This window comes from Athalia rosae, chromosome 8 (genome assembly GCF_917208135.1).
Source record: "Athalia rosae chromosome 8, iyAthRosa1.1, whole genome shotgun sequence".
NCBI lineage: Eukaryota > Metazoa > Arthropoda > Insecta > Hymenoptera > Athaliidae > Athalia > Athalia rosae.
The window spans coordinates 5392057-5414322 of NC_064033.1; the positions used below are offsets into that span (position 1 = coordinate 5392057).

At 43.7% G+C, this 22266-nt stretch overlaps 4 protein-coding genes across 13 annotated transcripts; 3 read left to right on the top strand and 1 right to left on the bottom strand.

The window, feature by feature from the left end:
- The first annotated feature begins 26 nt into the window (after positions 1-26).
- On the top strand, positions 27-10821 carry LOC105686291. Of its 3 annotated transcripts, XM_048659449.1 has the most exons (14): positions 27-504; positions 777-894; positions 1371-1535; positions 1609-1742; positions 1829-2032; positions 2111-2415; positions 2553-2722; positions 3607-4108; positions 4180-4279; positions 4343-4447; positions 8029-8139; positions 8211-8441; positions 8503-8769; positions 8854-10821. In XM_048659449.1, the coding sequence occupies exons 1-14, from the start codon at positions 445-447 to the stop codon at positions 10138-10140; spliced, it is 3759 nt and encodes a 1252-aa protein (XP_048515406.1). In that variant the 5' UTR covers positions 27-444; the 3' UTR covers positions 10141-10821. The 3 variants fall into 3 exon arrangements, with proteins under 3 accessions (XP_048515406.1, XP_048515404.1, XP_048515405.1); XM_048659447.1 differs by having other exon boundaries at positions 4180-4447; XM_048659448.1 differs by having other exon boundaries at positions 30-504; positions 2111-2409; positions 4180-4447.
- LOC105686285 lies at positions 4890-6029 on the bottom strand. The gene is made up of 3 exons (XM_012400938.3): positions 5607-6029; positions 5427-5504; positions 4890-5323 (listed from the first exon to the last, which is right to left on the bottom strand). Exons 1-3 carry the CDS (start codon positions 5834-5836, stop codon positions 5209-5211), a joined length of 423 nt encoding a protein of 140 aa, XP_012256361.2. The 5' UTR covers positions 5837-6029; the 3' UTR covers positions 4890-5208.
- Positions 10822-11009: 188 nt separating the features above from the next.
- LOC105686136 (uncharacterized protein KIAA1143 homolog) lies at positions 11010-12224 on the top strand. The gene is made up of 3 exons (XM_012400759.2): positions 11010-11367; positions 11566-11698; positions 11779-12224. Exons 1-3 carry the CDS (start codon positions 11257-11259, stop codon positions 11943-11945), a joined length of 411 nt encoding a protein of 136 aa, XP_012256182.2. The 5' UTR covers positions 11010-11256; the 3' UTR covers positions 11946-12224.
- Positions 11863-20604, top strand: LOC105686656. Of its 8 annotated transcripts, none has more exons than XM_012401681.3 (9): positions 11863-12001; positions 15788-15883; positions 15955-18417; positions 18540-18628; positions 18933-19067; positions 19447-19623; positions 19696-19818; positions 19905-20009; positions 20093-20604. In XM_012401681.3, exons 2-9 carry the CDS (start codon positions 15811-15813, stop codon positions 20405-20407), a joined length of 3480 nt encoding a protein of 1159 aa, XP_012257104.2. In that variant the 5' UTR covers positions 11863-12001; positions 15788-15810; the 3' UTR covers positions 20408-20604. The 8 variants fall into 8 exon arrangements, with proteins under 8 accessions (XP_012257104.2, XP_048515408.1, XP_012257108.2 ...); XM_048659451.1 differs by lacking the exon at positions 11863-12001 and adding an exon at positions 12371-12630; XM_012401685.3 differs by lacking the exon at positions 11863-12001 and adding an exon at positions 12640-12887.
- The last annotated feature ends 1662 nt before the right edge of the window (positions 20605-22266 follow it).

The window sequence follows — 22266 nt, forward strand, 5'->3', positions numbered from 1 at the left end:
CTTTAAAAATAGAAGATGAAATTTCTCGTTCCGTTTGAATATTTTTTTGCAACAGTTGTGCGGGGTGTTGGATAAAAACGATATTCCGTCGAATCAGCAACCACCGAATGCCAATTTCCGGTATGTAGTTGTTATTTGTTCTCAACATGTGTTTGTGTTGATCGTGCTTCATAATTTTCAGGAATAGCGATTCGAAAATACAGGTGTGAATTGATTCGATATCTTATCAAGTTGAATCGGTTCGCCTCGCCTCTGCGCCCGATCAGCCGATTGCAGGGAGACTTGTATCAATCGTAGCTGTTTTAACAACAACCCGCTCGTCGGCGGGTGTAGAGTGAGCAGTTTTTGTGCCGTTTCATATTTTGTGATTTGTGGAGGAAAAACGCTAAGAAGAAGGCAAAGAAGAGTAGAGGACGAGAGTGAGAAGAGCGTCTCGATACCGACATGGGTTTGTTCGGTCTCTCCGGAAAAGCGACCGCGGTCCTTGCCGGAATTTACACATTGGTAGGCGACGACCTTGTTCAATTTATAATTCATTTATCGAGCACCGAACCGGTGAACCCAAAATCGTTCGGATTAGGATGATACATGTTTTCGAATTTAATCTTGATCGATCTCGCGTCACGTGTTTGGGATTAAACTCTAGGACGATAATCGAAGGTGAAAAAAATACTTTTTCGGACTCGCTAAACGATGGGAATAAAAAACGGTGTTGTCTTTGTTTTATCAGTCTCACGAGATCGGTTTATGAAAATTGGAAAATTTTTCTCTTTCAGATTCAAGGATTGGTTTGGTCAATCGTGGGGATACTTGCTCTGCTCGTTCACGACTGTGCGATAAACGTCTCTAGGGAAACCCTTTGGACTTACCGGATATACTTGATCTATCTCTACAGTGAGTATATCGGGTTTATCGATACCGAAATAATCACGAGCTTCTGAAATCTGAGTGTCACGAGAATTGAGCGTACACTTTTTCTTCATTCTTCTTCCGCTCATTTCTTGTAAGAGATGTTACGTCGTTATCGACCGATGATTTTTGCAGAATCTAATTTTTCCTCAATTATTGTAAACGCACTTGACTTGACAAACGTGCTTCTGTGAATAAAGATAAAAACAATTGTCTTATCGCGTACAATCAAACGTTATCACGTCATAATCGACGTTATTAGTAAAACAAATTTTTCATCGGATAAACCCCAGTCTTATTCAAGTTACAAGTTGAAGTACGTTCACCGAGATAAGCGCCGAAATTATATTTTCCATATCAGAAAAGAAACGAATAAATAAATTCTACCAATTAACGATAAAAAAAATAATACCGACGAGAGGCGGATAATCCATCTTCCTTGTTGCTATAATTTTGAACCGGTGGTCGATGCGGTCCTGAGGAACTCGAGGTGACCACGGACAACGGAACGGTGACCATTTCGTGGCCAGAAATCGAGTCATGGATGACCCGCCGAGCGTACATTTGCATCGCTGTTTACCTGAGCCTGAGTTTAATCTGGGTTTTGACCGCCCTCCTTCTCGTCAGTAAGTCTGATGAGATTCATTTATCGAGATCGGGAACGATCTCAAATCAATTAACGATACATCTTCGCCGCAGTTGCGACGTTGTCCGAATCGAGAGGACGGAACGGTCTGCTACTCAGAGGACCATGGATGATGGTGACGAGCATTTTTTTGGTCTCGGATATTATTACTGCCATTTTTTACTCCATCGACATCAGTAACACATACGTGAGTCTCTGAAATTTGATTATATTGCACCGTTAATGGTATATTCATATTTATTCTGTGGATTTGTTGTATTTTTTTTCTCACAGAGTTTATCGGATCTCCTGAAATACTCCGGTTTCCTAGACATACCACGTGAGATTTTACATTCCTCGAGAACTGATTCGATATTTGGCGACTTCACAGCCGAATCCTCCCTCATAGCGATGTTGACCTCTTGCCGTGTGTTTATCATCTGGGCACTCAATGTCGGAATGCTTCTCCACGTCGCTCAGGACGTCAGGGACTGTGAGGTGAGTTAGGAGGAAAAATAACTGCGGAGCAAAGAAACAAAGCGAAGAGAACTCATTCATTTTTTACCTCGCCAACAGCCAGCTTTGCCTGCATCGGCAGCCCCTGAGCCTCGCCAACCCTACCAACGATATCTGCACAAACTTTCCACCATCGGGCCAGTTCCGGACACCAAGTGGGATCCTTATCAGCGGAAACGATCGGATCTTCCTGTTATTAAGCCTCTGAAATTTCCATCGCCTCCCAGCGAACGCAAGAGAAAGCAGTCGGATTATCAACAATATTTATTCTACGCCAAGCAAGGACCTCAGGTTAATTACCCCGACGATATCGCCTCCGAACCACCGACTCCAGGGGTGGGTGCTGAGCCCAAAACAACGTATGTGTATGTATGTATACGCAAAGATTTAGGACATGAAATTTTATCGTACGATAGTAGGATGTTCGTTGAATCATTGCATCGGGGAAAAGAGAGGCAGGAGTTAGTGGTCGTATTATCTACATCGATGCTTCGTATCGCAGGGGAATATGGAGAGTGGAAACACCGAAGTTAGAAATGCCAGGTGATTCTGATTGGCACTCGGCTGGATCTAGCGGAGCCCATCCCGATGGGAATTCGTCGCTGCCAGGACCTGACCTCGACTCTGGTTTCTCTATAAGACCTTCGACGGACAACAGCACCGACGAAACGGGTGAGTTAAGGAACCACGAGAGCGACAAATTACCCGATAAGATATTCATGTCTACATCTCTTTCGCAGGACAGAGGATAACCGACAGCGTGCTGTATTAGATTGTGGTTTAGGTGTCGTACGTTGAACGTATTTTGTGCGTAACAAGTCTGACAGATGACGATAGCGATGTAATTTCTAAGTTAGGTTACTACCTGGTTGTGAGTGAGAGAATTCTACGACGTAATGTAAATACCTAGCGAATAGTAGCTCCGTAATAATTTCATCATTCTAAATATGATATTATAACTATTGCTTTTCATCGGCAGATATAATTAATACCTACACTCGTCTACTTCGCAGTAAGATTCTTTGACGATAATTCGATACCGTTTGGTATCGGATGTATTCCGTGATATCTCGTAACAATATGTCGTACGTAGAGAGAAATATCCTGCCAATTTTACGGGGTGCATAAAAAAACTTTGAATAATTGAGCGTTCGATTATCACGGGAACTATTACCGCCCTCGAGGCCTAATTACGCGAAGCGTAACGATAACGATAACGTCGTTAGACGAATTTCAGTTAATCGCGTTTCTCGATTACCCGCTATTCACGTAGACATTCGTTCGCGGACCCCGAGAATTCCCATTCCCGGGGTAGACCAACATGGAAAAATACGTCTCGTTGAACTTATTCGCCATCAGAACGATCGGCGTCTGGTCACCGGACGAGAGTTCGTCGTCCCGCCTAAAACTCGCCGCGTTTTCGAGGCTCGTCACGCTGGCCTCGACGCTGTTTATTTTTCTACCTGCCGCGTTGAAGGTCGAAGGTCACGTCGAAGAATCGCGGGACGTGTCGACGGGCGTTGAAATTCTGGCGCTGATGATAAGCTCGTTTATAGTGTTCGGGAAGACGGTGAACATGGCGCTGAACAGAGACCGGATATCGACGCTGCTGGAACGGATGTCGGGCTTCTGGAAGCGCTCGACTAGTCGGGAAATTCGGGCCATGGCCGGCTACGCCGAGTTCGGTAGATCGGTTACCAGGGCCTACTTCGTCCTCGGGGTCTCCAGCATCGCCTCCTTCGTCGGGCAGCCCCTGGTCAACGCTTACATCGCGAACGCCACCGAGAGCGTCCGCCTCCCTTTCGACGGATGGGAAAACGTCCTCGGCACCGAGTCCCCCGTCCTATTCGCCCTGGTTTACGCCGTCCACGTCTTCGCCGGCGCCGCGGCCTCCCTTGCCTCCATCGGTCACGACTGCCTCTTCGTCGTCTTGATCCTCCACGTCTGCGCCAATCTCAAGGGCGTCGCGGTCACCCTGAGGCACCTGAAGGCCTCGCAGGGGCGTCGGGTCGACCAGAGGATCGTCGAGTGCGCCAAGAAGTTTCAAAGCCTCACCGAGTAAGTGAAACTTTGGTCCTCGACTCTCCGTTTCATTCGCATGTTTCTAAAAGCCCTTTTCCCTCTTCAAGGTACACAGAGAGCTTGGAGGGTTTGCTGAGCTTATTTCTTCTGGCCCAGACGCTTTCCAGCACCTTCGTCATCTGTCTCACCAGCTTTCTTCTGAACAGGGTGGGTAAGAGCCTCGCTGGAACGACCCCATCGGAGAACTGTACCCCCCCCCGGATTTTGCAGGAGATAAAGTCTAACAACGAATTGGTGAAGTACGTCGCTTACTGGTCGACCTCGCTCTTTCAACTCCTGGTGTTCTGCTGGGCTGGAAATTGTCTCCAAACGGAAGTGAGTTTGGATTCTCGACGTAGTTTGATAATAACCATTCGCTCGTCATTGCCCCCGCTGTGCAGGCGCAGGAGGTAGGACGGTCCGCTTACGAGGCGTACGGCGAGCTGATCGGCGGCCATTTTCTTAAAGAATCTGCCAAGGCCCCGCGGCACTTGCAGATGATCATCATCCGCGCCCAGAATCCCGCGGGGATAACCGCCGGAAAATTTTACCTAATGTCCTTGGAGAACTACAAAAATGTGCGCTGATATTCGTATAGTAAAGTTGTTTCGGCTTCTTTGAATTTTGAAGCTGATTTTTTTCATTATTTTATAAACGGAATTTCAGATACTCGGATCTTCTTACTCCTACTTTACGATCCTCCGGGCATTTGCAGACAAAACAATCTGAGCTCTCCTTCGGAGGATGAAAATTGTAGGAGCGAATTAAGTAAAATCGGTACAATGTAAGGGCCATTTTATTTGGTATAAAATAACGTTGTCTTTTTCTTCGATCGCACGACGTCGACGTGAGTAAAATTAACATTAATGAGAAGTTTTACCGTAACGGTAAATATACATATACATATATATAATCTGTACGTCGAAACGTAGTGTGTGTGTGTGTGTGTGTGTGTGTCTATAAGGTAAATAATACAAACGTTCAACTAAACCTACGATTGAAAATCTTAGAAATTTGATTTTGTACAATTATTTACATATTGCAGTTCACGCTTTTGATTATCTCCACGAAAAAAAAAAAAAAAAACATCAGCGTCGTTACAACGTCCCGTTGGCGGCCGTTACGACCTGGGGTATCGGAATTCCGCTCAGATCCAGGAGCCCGTCGTCCTTGTGCGGCGGGTCGTAGAAGGAGAGGTTGACCTCCTCGTGCCTGCGAAAAACGGGGGAAAAAAGCCGGGGAAAAAAATGGGTCAAAGGTCTCCGTTGTAATTTTGAAAGAGGCGGTGAAAAAAGCGCGCCAAAATTTCACTCACCTGTCGGTCGTCTGATTGGTCGACTCGTCGACGTCCGTCAGTATCCCGATCTCGTAGACGACCGCCCTGATGACGTACCTGTAGATTTTCAATAGAAAAGAAAAACAAAAAACCGATTGAAGTTCGTTGATCGTTTCGGGGGACGTGGTACCCGGTCGGGTGTTTATTTGTCGCGCTTACAGATCGTTGGCCGAGGAATTCGAGGAGTTCGCGTTGTTCAGGAGCGAGACGACGGTGGTCGCCGACTGATTGAATTCCGGAAGTTCCGAGGGACCGAGGGGCGTCGGATTCCCGTGGGAAGAACGGGAGGCGGCGCAGATCAATAACACGGCGAATACGAAGCGGGGCTCGCAAATCGCCCCAGCGATCCGAAAATCGCTGGCAGAAAATCGACACCAATAACGCGACATCGTTAAGACTGAGCTAAGTTTGTGGAGCGAAACGCCCCACTATCGCCTCTCTTATACCTGTCAACGCATCTCGTTAGAGCGCTCGCACTCCCACCAGAAAAATAATTTTCGCCGTTTCCGCGCACCCGCGCTTCCGAGTAGCGGCCTGCGGCAGCTCCTCTCCTTCTACTTCCTCGCGTTATCTCCCTCGTCCTTGTTTTTTTCCCCCGCGAATTTTTTAGCCACGATGCGAACCGAGCAAACGGTGGACCGGATGCTCCGAACGATTGAGAACGACGGAAAATCGTCGCTCCGTTTCTCGGCGTTTTTCGAATATTGTTGGAAAACTTTCCTCTCCTTTGCTTTCCCTTTGGAGGGATCGTAGCACGCGCTTGTAATTCGTGGGTATTTTTAATACGCGATGATGAGTAAAATTTGCGCAATTTACGTCAACGCGTGAACTGATCGTCGCATATATGTGTGCGACCGTTTATTAAATTAACAAGTTCGTACGGACGTTTGTTCGCAAACGTTACAGACGTCATAGCGGTGGCAAAAATCTCACGGTATCGCAAAATTTAACGTAGAGACTCCTACCAGCCGCGCGAAGACCTCGAAATAGAACGAATAATTAGCACTCCGAATATGCGCGTTTGCTAAAATAAAATTCATACACAGCCGCGATTGCGTCGCGTGCAGATCCATTCATAACAGAAAAATTCCATTCATTAGGTAGGAAAATCGGAGGCGCAGAGGGACGGTTTTTCCGTTTTGTTTTTCGTTTACTCGATAACCCTTTCCCAGAAATGGAAAAGAAATTCTCTGGAGGTTGTTTACCGAGCGTACATATATAAGGTTGTTTAAAAGAACATCACTGTATTTTCTTAAGCATATGAAGTATATGATTCGTGATTTTTTGTTTGCTCGGTCAATTCGCGCGGTGGCTAAAAATGCGAAATCTGAGCCGATCCGAGACGCTTGTGACTCTCAAATTTCGAGAAGATTGCATAGAAATTTGCATAGGGGGGCAAGGGGAGGATAGTTTGTGGGTGGAAAATATTTTCGTCAATCTCTAATGATCGAGTCGCAGCTGTTCGAAAAACGTCAATGACGCGCTTCGCGTTTTCTGTATGCGCGAAAACGCGTTATACTTGTACACGGGTATGCCAAGCATGATAATAATGATCATCACCGTTAATTAATAAATTAATTAATCACGCTGGTACTAGTTTTATAGGGAGAAATAATCAAATAATGATGCATTTCGTACGCGAATGAGAAGCGTATAACGACAACAAAATGGCGGCCGAAGAAGAAAAACAATCGACGATAACAAGATGGCGGCTGTGGAAAAACAATCGACGACAACAAAATGGCGGCTGCAAGGACGCCGGTCCGGTTGCATAGGCGGAGGCGCTGGTTCGCGGGGGGTGGGGTTGAATAAAAAGGGTTGCGAATGGCGTTCGAGTCGGTAATATTGCGCCTGCGTATGCGGGGGTGAAATTTACGGAAGCGTGACAGAATTCAGAGATTCGCTTATAGCGGTGCAGGTTGGCGTATTTTGACGGTGAAAATAACACGGTTTTCGTGTAACGTGCTTATGTATGTATAAAATGAAGTAACGTGGAGGGTGTAGGAGTCCGGCTGTTTGCCATGGTCGCTTCGTACCTGCCCTCAAACCGCAACGAGGCCGATATCGCGGTATTTAATTCGGCTTGAAAGCGAATCGATGAACGACGATTGGAGGAAAAAAATAAGCCGTTCTAATTTTTAAAATGAATAATTCACCCCAAAATAACGAAGTTGCGGGAACGCACCGCTCCGTGATAGACAGCAGCGACGAGGAGGAATGGAGCGGGGTAAATATTTTTCTCTCACTAAATTTTAAACGTCGTGCGATTCTGTGGGTGGGATAAGGAAAAAGCGCGTGCACAAGCGATCGATAAACGGTGAAATTTATTCGTCGTATTTTTGGGAAACCGTAACGCGAGGCGCGATTTTTTTACGTTGCATCGCGTGCACGCGATTAATTGATTTTTCAACCCCCATATGGCCGATCTCTTCATCCGCACTATCTCACCCCTTTTAATCGACGGTATGCGTCATCGTCTATAGAGACGGTGTACAAAGATAAACACGAGTAGCTATACCCGATGAATTTTAACGACGTTCCGAAAAATTTTCACCCTCTCAATTTTCGATGATTTTTTCAGGCGCTCCTCGAGAGATCCAAATCGGATCGAATACCTCGCGCGGACGAAGACAGACGGCGGAGAACTATTATCGTGGAAAAGAAAAATGGCACCTACGGTTTTACCTTGCAGGTATTTATAAGAAAGAGCGACGCGAAATTAGCTTGAAGTATTTTGGGAAATCATTCGTTCGATCTTCGCAGAGCTATGGAATCCACTACAAACGAGAACAGGAAATTGAGATGGTCACGTACGTCGACTACATCGAATACGACGGACCGGCTTTCAAAGCCGGCATGCGTGAGGGCGACGTGATATTGTCGATAAATGGACACGAAATGGATCGCGCCGACCACAAGACGTTGGTCAGTTTCATAAAGAATTGCGACGCCAGAATGCGAATGGTCGTCCTGTTCGAGGATTGCGTGAAAAAGGTAAAACGTCGTCCCGAAATTCCGGGACCTCTCGTTCACCTCCGTTTTCCATCTCACTCAGGTCGAGCTGCATATGCGTTACATCGAGCTTCAGCGCGCTCTGCAATCCCGCTTAGGCGAATTGGAACGGTTGTGCGAACGCGAGCGGTCCATTCTCGTTGGCAGATGGAAAACGCACTCGCTTCCGGCCCGGAAACGGACCCCGAGTACGGTAACCAGTACGACGAGCAATCAAAGCCAACCTTCGCCGTCCTCCAGTTTCGCGTCTTCTGCAACGCCTTGTTGTAGGCCCGCCGCTTCCACGGAACATCTTCTTCTTTACAGCGTTGTGAGTAAACCGTTGGTAACGTTGGAATAAAAATAAGCAATAGGAGAGGCTCTATTTAACCATTCGTCTCGACATGATCCACAGTACGCCGATGGGAGACCTTGCCTCGTGCCCAGAAGTGCTGCGTGTCTGGTGACCATTGGCCCTCCTCGGTCTCGCAGCGATCATCATCACTTTCTGTCGAAAGGAGGTGCGAACGAAATACAGATAGGCGTCTCGTCTCGGTATAGCTATCACCAGGCGAATGGCATAATAAACGCTGCTGGCCCGGGGTGTCTGAAAAGTCAAAACCACAATAAATCATCCGTACAACAACAGCAACTGCAACAACAGCAGCAGCAATGTTCAGGGTCCGGTGTCGAGTCCCAGGGCTCGCCGCACCCCAATTCTTCCAACAACGGACTCTGCGTCGCTTGCATACCGGGGGCAGGAGGGAGAGGAGAACCGTCCGAAGGTGGTAGCCTCGACGCCTACGATTTAGCTAGCCCCTGTTGCGATCCAAATTGTGTGCCCAGCAGACGGCGTAGGGAAAAACAACGGAGGGCCAGAAACGAACAGAACGCTCAACAACAACAACAGCAACAACAACAACAACAACAACAACAACAACAACAACAACAACAACAACAACAGCAGCAGCAGCAACAGCAACAGCATCAGAGAGAACAGCATGCTGCTCATGCTTGTTCGAGAGCTTCCGGTCACAGTTTGCATTCGATAACGAGCAGTGAAGTTTCAACGGCAGCTGACAGCGTCGCTTCTTGTTCAACTTCGTTGAGTACGGACACTCTGTATTGGGATCCGAGTGTGCATCAGCGTCCACCGCCGTGTTTGCAATACGCCAAGCCAAAATCTTGGGATAATTTGACAACGAAAGCTTTTGGCGGATACGGTTTTGGTTATGGATATCTGGACACAGGTACGATAAAAACGCACAGCGCAGAAAGACCTCCCAAAAGTTCGTCGCACGGTAGATCTAAAACGCCCAATTCGTCGTCTGCTTCGACGGGCCAAAGATCTGCCAGATCTTCGGCTGGAGGTAGTACGGTTTATTCGTCGCATCAACAACACGGGTGCAATCACTCCGGACATTCAGTGAGACAGTTTCAGCCCACAAAATCAACGGAAAGTCTTCTACTTCCACCCACTGCTTATTTACAGGGAGATTTAGACGCTAGTCATAGCTGCGAATGTCTAGACGGACCTAGTCCAAGGTTCGTGCAGGTTTTACTCGAGAAACATAAGAGGCAGGATGAAGTTGCTTATGTTACTACTGCGGTGAGCCATTCGCAGGCTAGGCATCGAAGAGCAAGTCATTCGGAGGCTAAATTGAGATCCGCTGTCAACAACTCCGAAGTAACACGACTGTAACGCATCGATATGGTTAGTACGATATCGTAGAAGGCGATACAAATTATATTCTGAAGATATATTGCGCTAGAATAATTATAATGTGTAACGCCAAGGACATCGCGAGTTGTATTCCATGTAGATGAATGTTTTTAATAATGTAATGAAAACTTCTAAAGCCATCGCACAATCAACGTAGCCAAGTTGTTAAAGGATACTATACATCGACTTTATAATGATATACTATTTATGTACATATGTTCCTTCGTATGAATAATATCTCAATTCTAAGGCTGAATTATATACGGTAGAATTATAAATCGATTATATTATACGATCAATGCATGATCGTATGCTGCTTGTTTACTGAAGTATGTAACTTAACCATTCCAAAGTCAATATGACAGACCGATCCGTAGATCGGAATAATTTTCCCGGTATATGTGTCGTAATCCTAACTCATAGTTTTTCTATAATGTCTCTAAAAATGGAACAATTGACCTAATTATATTTAGTTACGCGCATGAATTTCCATCTGTACTTTAATGTAAAAAGTTCAGATACTGTAATACCTATACTATAGTATACATATAAACGATCCGCTTTATGAAATGTTTACATATGTCAGTATTAGGTGACTATATCTCATGCAATTCATAAAATCATGTACAATAACGCAATAAAGTTGTTATCAGGAAAAAAGCGGCCGCTCAATTCACAAGCCACGTTTGAAGAAAATTCGCGTCGACTTCTCGCACGCGTTTTTAAATTTTACAACAATGACGCCCCTGGCGCCATCTCAGTCGAAACTGGCGGACAACAATCGACATTCGGCATCAGGTTAGAAATTTTTTTCAAGCAGCGCTGTGCTGCCACCATTCATTTTTGACGCATAAAAGTTAGATTAAGATTGCGATAGTTTATTACAAAGTGGAGTATAATTGACGTAGATAATTTACTTGGAGTTTACGTTGAACAGCGAACCTACCGAAAGGATCATTATTTTCGTTAGAAGTTATCGCATTACCTGCTGTTATTGTTGCTACGAATTATTGTGAGGTTATACCTACATGCAACTTCAAAGCAGTTTGTTATCTTCGATTATCCATTCGATTGGAAATTTTGCTTCGGATAGAAATGTCAAAACGAAAACATAATGTATCGTACATAAAACCTGAGGAGCCCAAGTTCCTTCAACAATTGAAGGCTCAGATCGGTTACAAGGAGGGACCTTCAATCGACACCAAGGTAGCGAGGCAATCACCAGATATTAGATAGAAATATCATTAGAACGATTGTTTGTATCAACTACGAAGCTCTTTTCATTGAAAGTAAGAACGGAATGATTTGCTAATGTGTCTGCGCATCTGCATGTTTAATGTTTAATTTGATCGGTTTGTACCAACAAACGACAAGAATAATTATCGTCTCTGTTTTATCCGCTAGAAAGAACTCCTGCCGACAGCTACCGATGAGGATCTTCAGGATCGCGACGAAGAATTGCCCATTGTAGTCGTATTGAATAACGGTGATTTAACTGCCGAAGAAGCAGCCGCCTACGAACTCCAGAAAGAAAGAGGTAAATAGTTTAGATCAGTTGTCTCGGTGCACGACTTTTTACACGATTCAAAATATTTACTCCGATCTGTTTCGTTTCAGAGGATGCTCTGGTCCCAGCGGATTTGTCCAAGAAGATTATATTCTCAAAGACGAAATCTTCCAAAAAAGAAACAAGTGTAGTAACGCAAAGCTCACCGCCAAAGAAAAGTAGAAAAGCTAAACGCAATAAAGTTATTCTGTCATTTGATCAGGACGAAGAGGATTAGCTATGATAAAGATATACCCGACTACGTGAACTCCTCCCAATCGTACATTATTTTTGGTAAGTTAGTTGCAACAAGCGAATAGTCGTGATATCGCATAATCATTTCCTTTATACCACTTTCAATCAATTCGCTCCAAGATTCCGACCGGATATTTCATAAGTTATTTCATAAGATGAGTTGCGAAGTTCCGAATGTAAATCGGCAACAAAATAGTTGCCTTGTATTTTTTTAATATTATTTTTTCACCAATAAAGTATCCGTACTTGTGCGACAAAGTAATAGAGTGACCGAAGTGAATTTGAATATCAGAAACCATTCACAATGACAAGAATCGCAGGGTCGTTTCGTAGCCGGGACGCGGATTTGAAAAGCTTGAAAATAATTTTCGGGGGGTTGAATGGATTAGGAGTCGATTGTTGGGGGTATTGTTGGCGAGCAGGATCCGCGGCATTTTGTCGATCTTTTTACCCCATTGGCCGTGGCACGTGTAAAAGTCACGTGATAATCTATGAGAAATATCAGTGGTCGGTTTTCGCCCCTTTAATACCTAAAGTGTCTACGTCACGAAAATTTTCGGTCACGTGACCGTGCACGGCGGCCATCTTGGCAGTTTTCGACGGCGACGGGAGTAGCGTTGAAGGAGTGTTATCCGTGACGTCGACACACAAATAAACATAAAATATATGTGAGCAATTTTTATATACAAGAAACAGTCCGTAACCCCGCTGACCGAATAAAGTGTACTCGCAGGTACCTGATAAAGTGTTCTAAAGAGGGATTCTTGTGATATTTTAAATAGCGCGGCCTTTCAAACATACTACATGGATGGATAATTCCAATCGACATATCGTCGTCGTCCTCCTAGTCGTCGTCCGCTCCTACCTACTCCGCTCGTCAAGACGGGGGGGATAATTTTATATCAGCGTATGTACCAGTACAAACGTAGGTATTATCGCGTTTCGGTCTCAAAGTGAGACGTGGATAACAAGAGAGAGAGAGAGAAAAAAAGAAACCATGCAATCGGCTTCTGTGTCTAGAATCAGCCCGCAGCTGTTCGGTATCCGTTGTCCGCCGTTAAAATCTGAGGAGCGGTTTCTCGCGTCGCCTTTCAAAATGAGAGAAAGAAAAAATAGAAAAAAAAAAAGCAAAAACGGAGGAAGCATTTTCTCCACGTCTGTACGACCACCCGACGTTCGTTACGTTCCGTGCCCGCTGCCGCACGTCCGACGCATAATTTCCGTCAAAATTCGAATCGTCAGACACAACCGAGAGACAACTCCCCATGTGCTCCTCAAATCTCATTCTGCTCCGTTCGCAATAGAATCGAGAATGACGCTATTCGTCGCTGCTGCTGCTGCTGCTGCTGTTGTTGCTCCTAAGCTGCTGCGCTAAGCTTAGCTGCTGCTAAACCAGGAACAGAAATGGCGGGAGTGCCTCGTTGATAGAGGAAAGGAAAAAAATAGAAAACACAGCGATAATAATGCAGAGAAAGAAACCAACCGACCGACCGATACTCGCCTCCCGTACACCCTTAACGACCAAAATTCGTTACTCGTTTCGACGATCGTTTTCCCTGTTTCAATTTCAACTGAGAAAAATCAGAATATCATCAGGGAACGACGACTGACCGTCCGTCCTCGTCGAAAACCCCGACCCCTCTTTAACTGCTTTGATTTTAGACTATTCTTCCTGTTCCTTACGATGAAAATTAAACAAGTAGAATTTCGAGAAAATTGCACGCGATTACAAATTGCAGCAGTCTGGCATCGGGTCCGACATTTGCCGTGTTCTTTTTACATAGACTTTTTTTTTTTTGCCTTCGTTTTGCCTTTTTTTTCACCGTCTATACCGCTTTTATCGTTTTTCTTTTCCTCGGTATTTTTTTTTTTTCGTTTTTTTGCTGACTCTTTTTTTTTCAATGCACAACGCGAAGTATATAGCAACGTGTACATATGTATATACATATCGTATGCAATACATATGTATACATATGAAAAAAAAAAAATTATACATATATACACCCATGTGTATATATGTATATAGAAAATTTTCACCCACAGTTCTGCCCTCTGGTGTTCAATTTTCAACAATAATTATATTCACTATTTTACACAGCTTTTCCGTGCACAACCGCGCGCGGGCGCGCTCCTTTTTTCTCTTCTATTTTTTCTATTTTTTTTTTTTTTTTTCGCCGTGTATATATATATATGTATATTTTTTTTTTAATTAAATTTTTTTCTCTATTTCTCGCCCATCTTCCGCGAATCTCTACCCTTCTCATCCCGCGCCGCATCGTTCTGTTTCCATCCAGTTGGGGTTTTTCGCGCTTATTCTTCGGAGGAAAATGTAACAGAGAATAGAAAATAGAAAAAACATGGGAACGCGGTGAATGAATCGAAACTCTGATACGAATTTTCTATGACCCAAAGGCAGAGTCAACAGTTTGGAATATAGGAAGCAAAATTACTGCGTACAGTTGAGAATTCTGTACGGAATTTCGAAAAGAGAGAAATCAAAAAAAAGCGATCAGCTGTGAATCTGTAAGGATCATCCGAAAACTTCAGTCGTTGGCGTCCGAATAATTACCTTTTTTCTTCAACAACCGCAGAGGGAACTGGATTAACGACGTCTTAAAATCCGTTACTTATTTTTTGCTCTATGAGTTTCCTTAATTATTTATCATTTTTTCTCATCGTTCGTACTTTTATTTTGTCGATTCATATCGTACGTTCTCTTTGTTGTTTTTTTCTTGTTTCTCGTTGAAATTTTTGTGCATAGTTGTTTTGTTGTTGTCAATTTGTTGTTTTTTTTTTTTTTTTTTTCTTGGTTTCTATTTTCCGAGATCCTACGGGAGTTCTCGGCGGTGAACGTAGACACGACATTTAGGACACGGAGTCGTACCTAGCTGTAGTTTTCGAGAAGGTGGAAGGTTTTTTAGGTTGTGTGGATATCGTAGGTTGGGTAGAGGGAGAGAAAAAGAGAGAGGAATAGGCGGGGAGAAAGAGATAGATCGAGTCGGTGTTGGTAGTAGTTGGCGGCGTGTAGGTAGATATACATCGTACGTATACTAGGTCGTTGGTTGTTGGTTGGCGAAGGTTGAGGAGAGGTAGGCGACGAAGGTTCGGCTTGCGCTCGGACGCGGCTCACGGCTGTCGGCGGGTGCAGGTGACTGACTGTACTGACGCTAATATATATCCGTATTTTATAGATAAATAATTGGAAGATAAAATTTTTGAAAATATCTGCCGTAATAATAGACAATTCGATATAAAAATTCCTCATGCTATTGAGAATCGGTAAGAGGTATTAATAAACGTTCGAATAACACGAATCTAATAACCCTGCAGCTTCTGGGACACGTAAGAATAATCCACCGGACTATCTCCTATCATATCATATTATACATTCATCTTCTACATGTGTGTCTTCTTATTATCTCTCTCTCTATATTCACGTCTCGATCGGGTCTGTAGAGGCTCAAAAAGCGTGGCGGCGCGTCCACGAACTTTCGACAACATCGTATACTCCTAACGAGACAAACTATGCGCTTTTAACCCTTGTTAGAAATGATCAATTTATTGGTTATACGCTTGTTTTACTCTCGCTAAAACAAATCGAGCTTGTCTGTGAGAATTTTCAGCGCCATTTTGGAAAAATTTCTCTAGCTCATATTATAATCACACGCGATTGTTATTATTATTATTGTTATTTGGAATATTATCTGACGTGCATCCCTCGATCGGAACGGCTCTGTTTGGAGGATATTTGCGCCCACGAAGATCGCCCATATGTTTCCCTTGACATTCTGTGAATCATTTTGTTTTCTTTTCCTCGTCTTGTAGATTGACTAAACAGAAGTGGCCACATGGAAGGCGCTCTAGAAGAGTCCACGGTCAAGGACCTACCTCGGGACGATGCTGACGCCAAAGCTGTCAAAGGTATGGGGCACCCCTGCTCGATGAAAGTCCTAGCTGTCGGTCGATGTGACAAAATGATATAAATATTTCAGATAGTATTATCACAAACGGACTCAACGGTAGCTGTGAACCTGACGTCGACGATCACGATGACTCTAACAGTGAGATGTGCCAATCCCTGTCCAAAGATGTTACCGATGAAGAAGTGCTCGACGAGCCAGAGGAAGAAGCGTCGGAGAAATCTGAACATGCAGATGACGATGTAGAGCCAATGGAAACTGAAACGGAAGGCGAACTTGAGCCGGAACTGGGACTGGAAGCGGAATCCAGGAAGGACAACAAACCTGCTGAAGGTGCCGGTAATCGAGAAACCAAGGTGCCCACCGGTAAGAATAAAGAGGTTGTTACGAGAACCAGGACTGAGTCTAATGACGATATCGACCATTCTATGGATGATATCGAGAACATCGAGGACCATATAAGTGAGACGGATGATATTAGTGAAGTGTCAGAATCTGAAGATAAGTGCAACAGAGCTAAGGAACGTCCAATGGAAATTGACGACGTTCAAAGTAATGCCTCGGACGTAGAATGTTTGGATGAATCTATCACTGAAGTTTATTCGGACGGCGAGGCTGTTACCAGGGTGGAAAAATCCATCAACCTAAGTAACGTGTCAGATTCTACAAACTCTGTTACAAGATTGAGCAGCGACGCGGATAGCAAGCATGACGGCAGCTTAGATACTTCGGATGTGAAAATAGCGGAGGAAAATGGGAGCTGCGGTAGCCCAGATATAGAAGAAATAACAGAGTCTAGGAGCAACGGCCGTAACTCGCCGCAGGTAGACCGCCTGAGTAAAGACGGAGTTCCGAAACCCAAAAAAGTGAGGAAGTCTCTCGACATAAGCAACATCACACCCAGACGAAGTTCTCGGAATATAAAGAGAACGAGTTACATCGAGAAGGAGGTCGAGGAAGAGGTGGAAGACGATGGGTCAGACATAGAGGAAATAAAACTGGAAGACCCGCTCGCTGGCATAGATAGCAAAGATAAAGAAAATTCGAAAATAAAATCACCTGTAAAAAACAATAACAAAACCACCATCGTCGTTAACGACACTAAAAGGTTAGTGGAAATAGCTGCTGGCAGCAAATCTTCAAAGGGAGGTAAAAAGGAGCCCACTTTAGTCATAATCGATACAAACTCCATACTCTCTGGGAGGGGTGGTATGCCCGTTCCCACCAAATCTCATCATCATCATCATTCGGCCACCAGCTCCAGTTCCTTTTCGGTAATGCCGATGGGTATGCCGACGCAGGCCATGTACCCCAATATGAGGGCAACTATCACCCCGGTACCGATGACCCCAAAGCCTGTGCAGTGCAGCCCGAAGCCCAGCTGTACGTCCGCCACAGCGACGCCGATTCCACAAATATTGCCCACGCTGACCGACGACATGTTCGTCGTCGAAGCGCCGTCCTTCATCGTACCTTACGTGTACGAGAAACCTCCGCTCAGACCTCTCAAAGATTTCGTTACGAAGCTGGAAAAAAGCATCGAGGAAAGAGACAAAGCGGACAGACTCAGGAAACTCGAAGAGGACGAGAAGAAGAAGGATGAAAACAAAGACGTCGAGTTGGAAGAGGACAAGAGAGATGAGGTTAAAAATGCAACTAGTGATAACGAAGACGAACTTCTAAAGTGCAAAAGAGACGGTACCGCCAGCAGCACTGCCGGGGACGAGCCCGCCGATGCTTCGGAAAAGAGACCTATAACGATAGACGATAAACCCGAAGAAAAAGTGAACAAAGTACCGACCTATTTCGACTTACCGCTCGGTAAATTCTTCATGCAAATCGGAGTTAATCTCGTGCAGGAATTCGTGCAGACGGATTTACTGCGAACGCAGAAACGGAAACAGGGAAAAGGTAGCACCTCTACCGAAACGAAAATAGCTATAAATTCGCTGATAAAGAACCTAGAATTTAGTAAGGAAAACAACGAGCCATTCCACTTAGAAATGAAGAAGTGTGAGTTCTGTAGTTTCAAAACAGAATCCGCCCTTGTGATGCAACACCACCTGGAGACCCCCCACATGCGGAATTACGTTTACAAATGCAACTTCTGCCCCCTCGAAGTTCGCAGTCCCCACGATATCCTCTTCCACATGGAAGCCGAGCACAATACGAGAGGCAGACTGGAAAGAGGCCCTGCTTTTCACCAGTGTCCAAACTGCCCATTCGAAGATAACCAGAAGGGGAAATTGACAAGGCACATTCTTGCCTGCAATAAAAAATATAGGCCCGAACGTAACTTAGAACCTGCTTCCGACTGGGAACCTCCTGCCAAGATACCTCGGATGATTCGAGCCAGACCCGTCGGTGCAACAAATTCTAGTGCCCTCGCAATGGCGATGAGTGGCAAGGGCCAGCCTCCTCTTCTCCCCAAGCTTCTCCCGGCGCCGATCACCGGTCGTGGGAGGGGTCGTCCACCGATGCAGCCTCGTTACCCTGATATGAAGCTGAGGCCTGGCGGTGCTCCTATTAGACAAGGTGTTTTTTCATTTTTTTCATATACTCGAGAGGTATTTGCCATATCTCCTCGCTACCTTGTCGAGACGAGTCGACGACTGCTATTTCCAATTGTTCATTCGTTTTCTTATTTCTGTTTCAAGACAACGCCTCGAGTATGATGTATCGACCGACCTCCTCGGGACTTTTAGTACCGACATCCTATCAGTTTGGAAGTAATCAATTATTCCAGGTGAGTTACAAACGATTATTCGATGCGTAGAAAACGTAATTCGTCGCTGACTGGCAAATGGCACGCTGATTATACTATAGACATATTTTATTTTTAGTCAACGCACATTTGTTACATTAATTTTATAACGTTTGGAATAGTTGAAATGTAGCAATGTTGATTCAGCTGTGATTTAGTTGTTGAAATTAAGGTTAAATCATTGGAAGGTTGTTCGACTCAGGGAATTAGACGATTAAGCAATTAGAAAGAAACTGTTTAGGATGAAACATGGATGTAGTTCATGAGAATATTCGGGTGGTAACAGGTGATGGGTGGTTCTGGGACTGTCGCATCGTCTGTGGCGGCGATGGGCAGTGAAAGCAGCAGTTCCAGCCGGCCCACACCCACTGCCCTCGTACCCAACATAGCCAATCCTCAGTCTAGGTTGCTCTCATTACAGGTAAATAGTCACCCCAAACACACGTGGAGCTTTTATTAGATCTTCTTGTCTGAATATGTGTATAATATATAATCAGGGTGTCCACTAATCATAGAACTTCGAGTGACCCGATTCAAGGTATTTGACAGATCGGTCATTTTCGCTCCACTCAAAATACTAATCTAATTCATTAACAAAGGTTTGCCGAATGCGTATTTGCGCCAGTAATCACTGGCACCGATAACTCTAGTATCGTTGAAGTCGTGCTAACACTTTGTGGTTGGGTTAACGCTGCTAACATCTACCCCATTGGCCACGTATTTCCAAGTTGTGAAAGCACAGATTCGGTTTACTCGGCTCACAGAAATTGGAATTGACCTGCTACTGATCTTTGTTGCAGAACACATCTAGTAGTTCAAAGAATCCAGCAGCGAAACTGTTGAGTCAGCCAAGTATATCGATAACGCCGTTGCCTCGTTCGACGTCCCAAACGCCGAATCTTGGTTCGGGGTCCTCCTCAAAATCTAGTGGGAAGAACACCTTCGTCATATGCGAAATTTGTGACGGTTACATCAAGGTGAGTCCACGAATGGTGTGAGATCTGTTTGATCCCTCGATTAACCTTGCGATTGTCCTATATTATTTCCAGGACTTGGAACAGCTGAGAAACCACATGCAGTGGATCCACAAGGTGAAAATACATCCAAAAATGATCTACAACAGACCGCCTTTAAATTGTCAAAAGTGTCAATTTCGGTTTTTCACAGATCAGGTGAGGCCAATCTCCAGTTCTGATTAACCTCAAAATCTTCCTCATCGACTAATCATTCACCTATCTCTTTTTCCATGACATTTCAGGGTTTGGAAAGACATTTACTCGGGTCACATGGGCTCGTTACATCCAGCATGCAGGAGGCAGCCAACAAGGGAAAAGATGCCGGACGTTGTCCGGCTTGTGGCAGGGTACGTAGCGACAATCGAATGAACTTAATCGTTGCAGGGGTTGCGGTAAATATTCCAGGTCGATAACTTCTTTCTGCTTTTAGGTGTATCAATGGAAACTTCTGAATCACGTCGCTCGCGATCACGGTATGACCTTGAAGCCCGCCCACCTGTCTTACAAATGTACGGTGTGTACAGCGACCTTCGGAATGTACAAGCAGTTCGAGAATCACGTATACTCCGCGCACAGCGTGGTCGCAAAGCGCGTTATGGACAAAAAGAACACACCGTCATCTCCGTCGTCCAGGTCGACCGACTCCCTCCTGAAGCCTCTCAAGATAAACGACGAGATTACGATTATTCCACAACCTGCGAAACCTACAACCAGGTCAGGCGGTGCTCAGTCCAGAGGAAAATAACAATAATCAGTGGAGTGATACATGCATCTCATTCGATTGGATTCAACAAAAACAAATATACAAAAACAAACAAAAAACACAAATGCAAGTTGTACCGCTCTGAAGTTTGTCGTCGCAGTACAACACGACAGAGGACGACGAGGTGATCGTGCGTATTTAATGCGTTTGTAAAATAATGCTTTTCAACACAAATACACCGGATAAATGACACCTCGAACCTCCGATGATAACGAGAACAAAAACAAGATGAAATAAAAAATGCAAGAAAAAAAAAAAACAAACAAACAGACAACAGCAAAATAGAGGAAAGAAAATTTTCTCACGATAAATAAGTAAATGAATAAATAAATAAATAATAATAATAAATAACAGATAATGAATAATGAATAATGAATAATGAATAGTTGACTGCGTAAATAATATTCCAACAATAATAATTATACCGATATATTTATTTAAGAATTTTTATTGTTGTTATCGGACATACATAAAATAGACTGTAAAAAAGAGAGAAAGAAAGAAAGATAAAAGAAAAAAATGAAAAAAAAAGAAAGAAAGAAAATATTAAAAGGGTGGCCTTCACTGTAATTCCTTGGTTAATCCCGGAGACGTGTATTCCCGATTTGCGCATCTACTATTATAATGTACTGAATTAATAAACGCGGAGACGCACGAAACCAATTAAAATCAGAAAATTACACTAGAGTAAAATAACGACAACGCGGGTAAGAAAGTTTCTTCGATGAACCGAAAGAGAAAGGGGGAAAAAATCGAACGAAAGAAAGAAAGAAGTGACGAACGATTCTTAGGTAGGATCGAAGAGGAAGGAAAAGAAAATATATATTTAAAAGAAGAAGAAAGAAACAGAGAGAAAAAAATATATACTCAGTAATGATAACCAGTTTTTTGTTCTGCGAAATTGGTTAAATTTACGAAAAATAGTTATCTTAGGATTAAAAATAGTCGTCCCCCCCCCCGAACCCCCGAAAAAAACTCCGTCGTATCCGTAACATTGATGTACAGTATCGTTGTTTTTTAATAATATCAAGAAAATTATTGTCGCACTAATTGTGTATTTCTACGATACGACAATGTGTAACTATAATTATACGGCGTAGGAAAAGTGTCTGCGGAGTTTAGAGAATGTCTAGTTTCTTACCAGCAATTGCAATATTTTATTGTCCTACGTCGACTCTGGGTAGCGTTGATTAATTTTCTTTTTTTCTTATCAATTAATCAATTAATCGATCGATCAATTACTCCGCTTATATTTTTCTAACTCTAAACAAAAAAAATGATGATGGACTAAGAAAATTATCTTACCTTGTTGTTTTATTCCGCATCGCGCGCCTAATTAAAAACCATACACCCGTCGATATTGCTACAGGACGCAATAAACGATTAAGAAAAAAACCATAAAAAATTCATCGAAAGAATACGAAAAGTGCGGTAAATCATTCAATCATTCGATGTTTTGTTTCCGTTTCTTCTTTTTCATTTTTCATTTTTCTATCTTCCACGTTATTCTCAAGGGTTTCGAAAACTTAACGGGCGCTGTAAAATTGTACCTATAATTAATTCTAAGTCGGACTATAGTCGGCCCCCCGCCCCCCACAGTGACGAGAAAAAATTTGAAAAAAAAAAAATAATCAATAAATGTAAGCAAACGAGTGTATGAAGAAAAAAGAAAGAACAGAAAAAAAAAAAAAAAACTGAACGAAACGGACAAAACAAAAATATTTAAGAAAATAAAAACCAAAAGAAATATACATGTATACAGCAAAAACGAAAAGATAAATAAATAAATAAATAAACAGAAAACAAAAAAATCATTAAGGATGTACATTAACGTAGGGAAT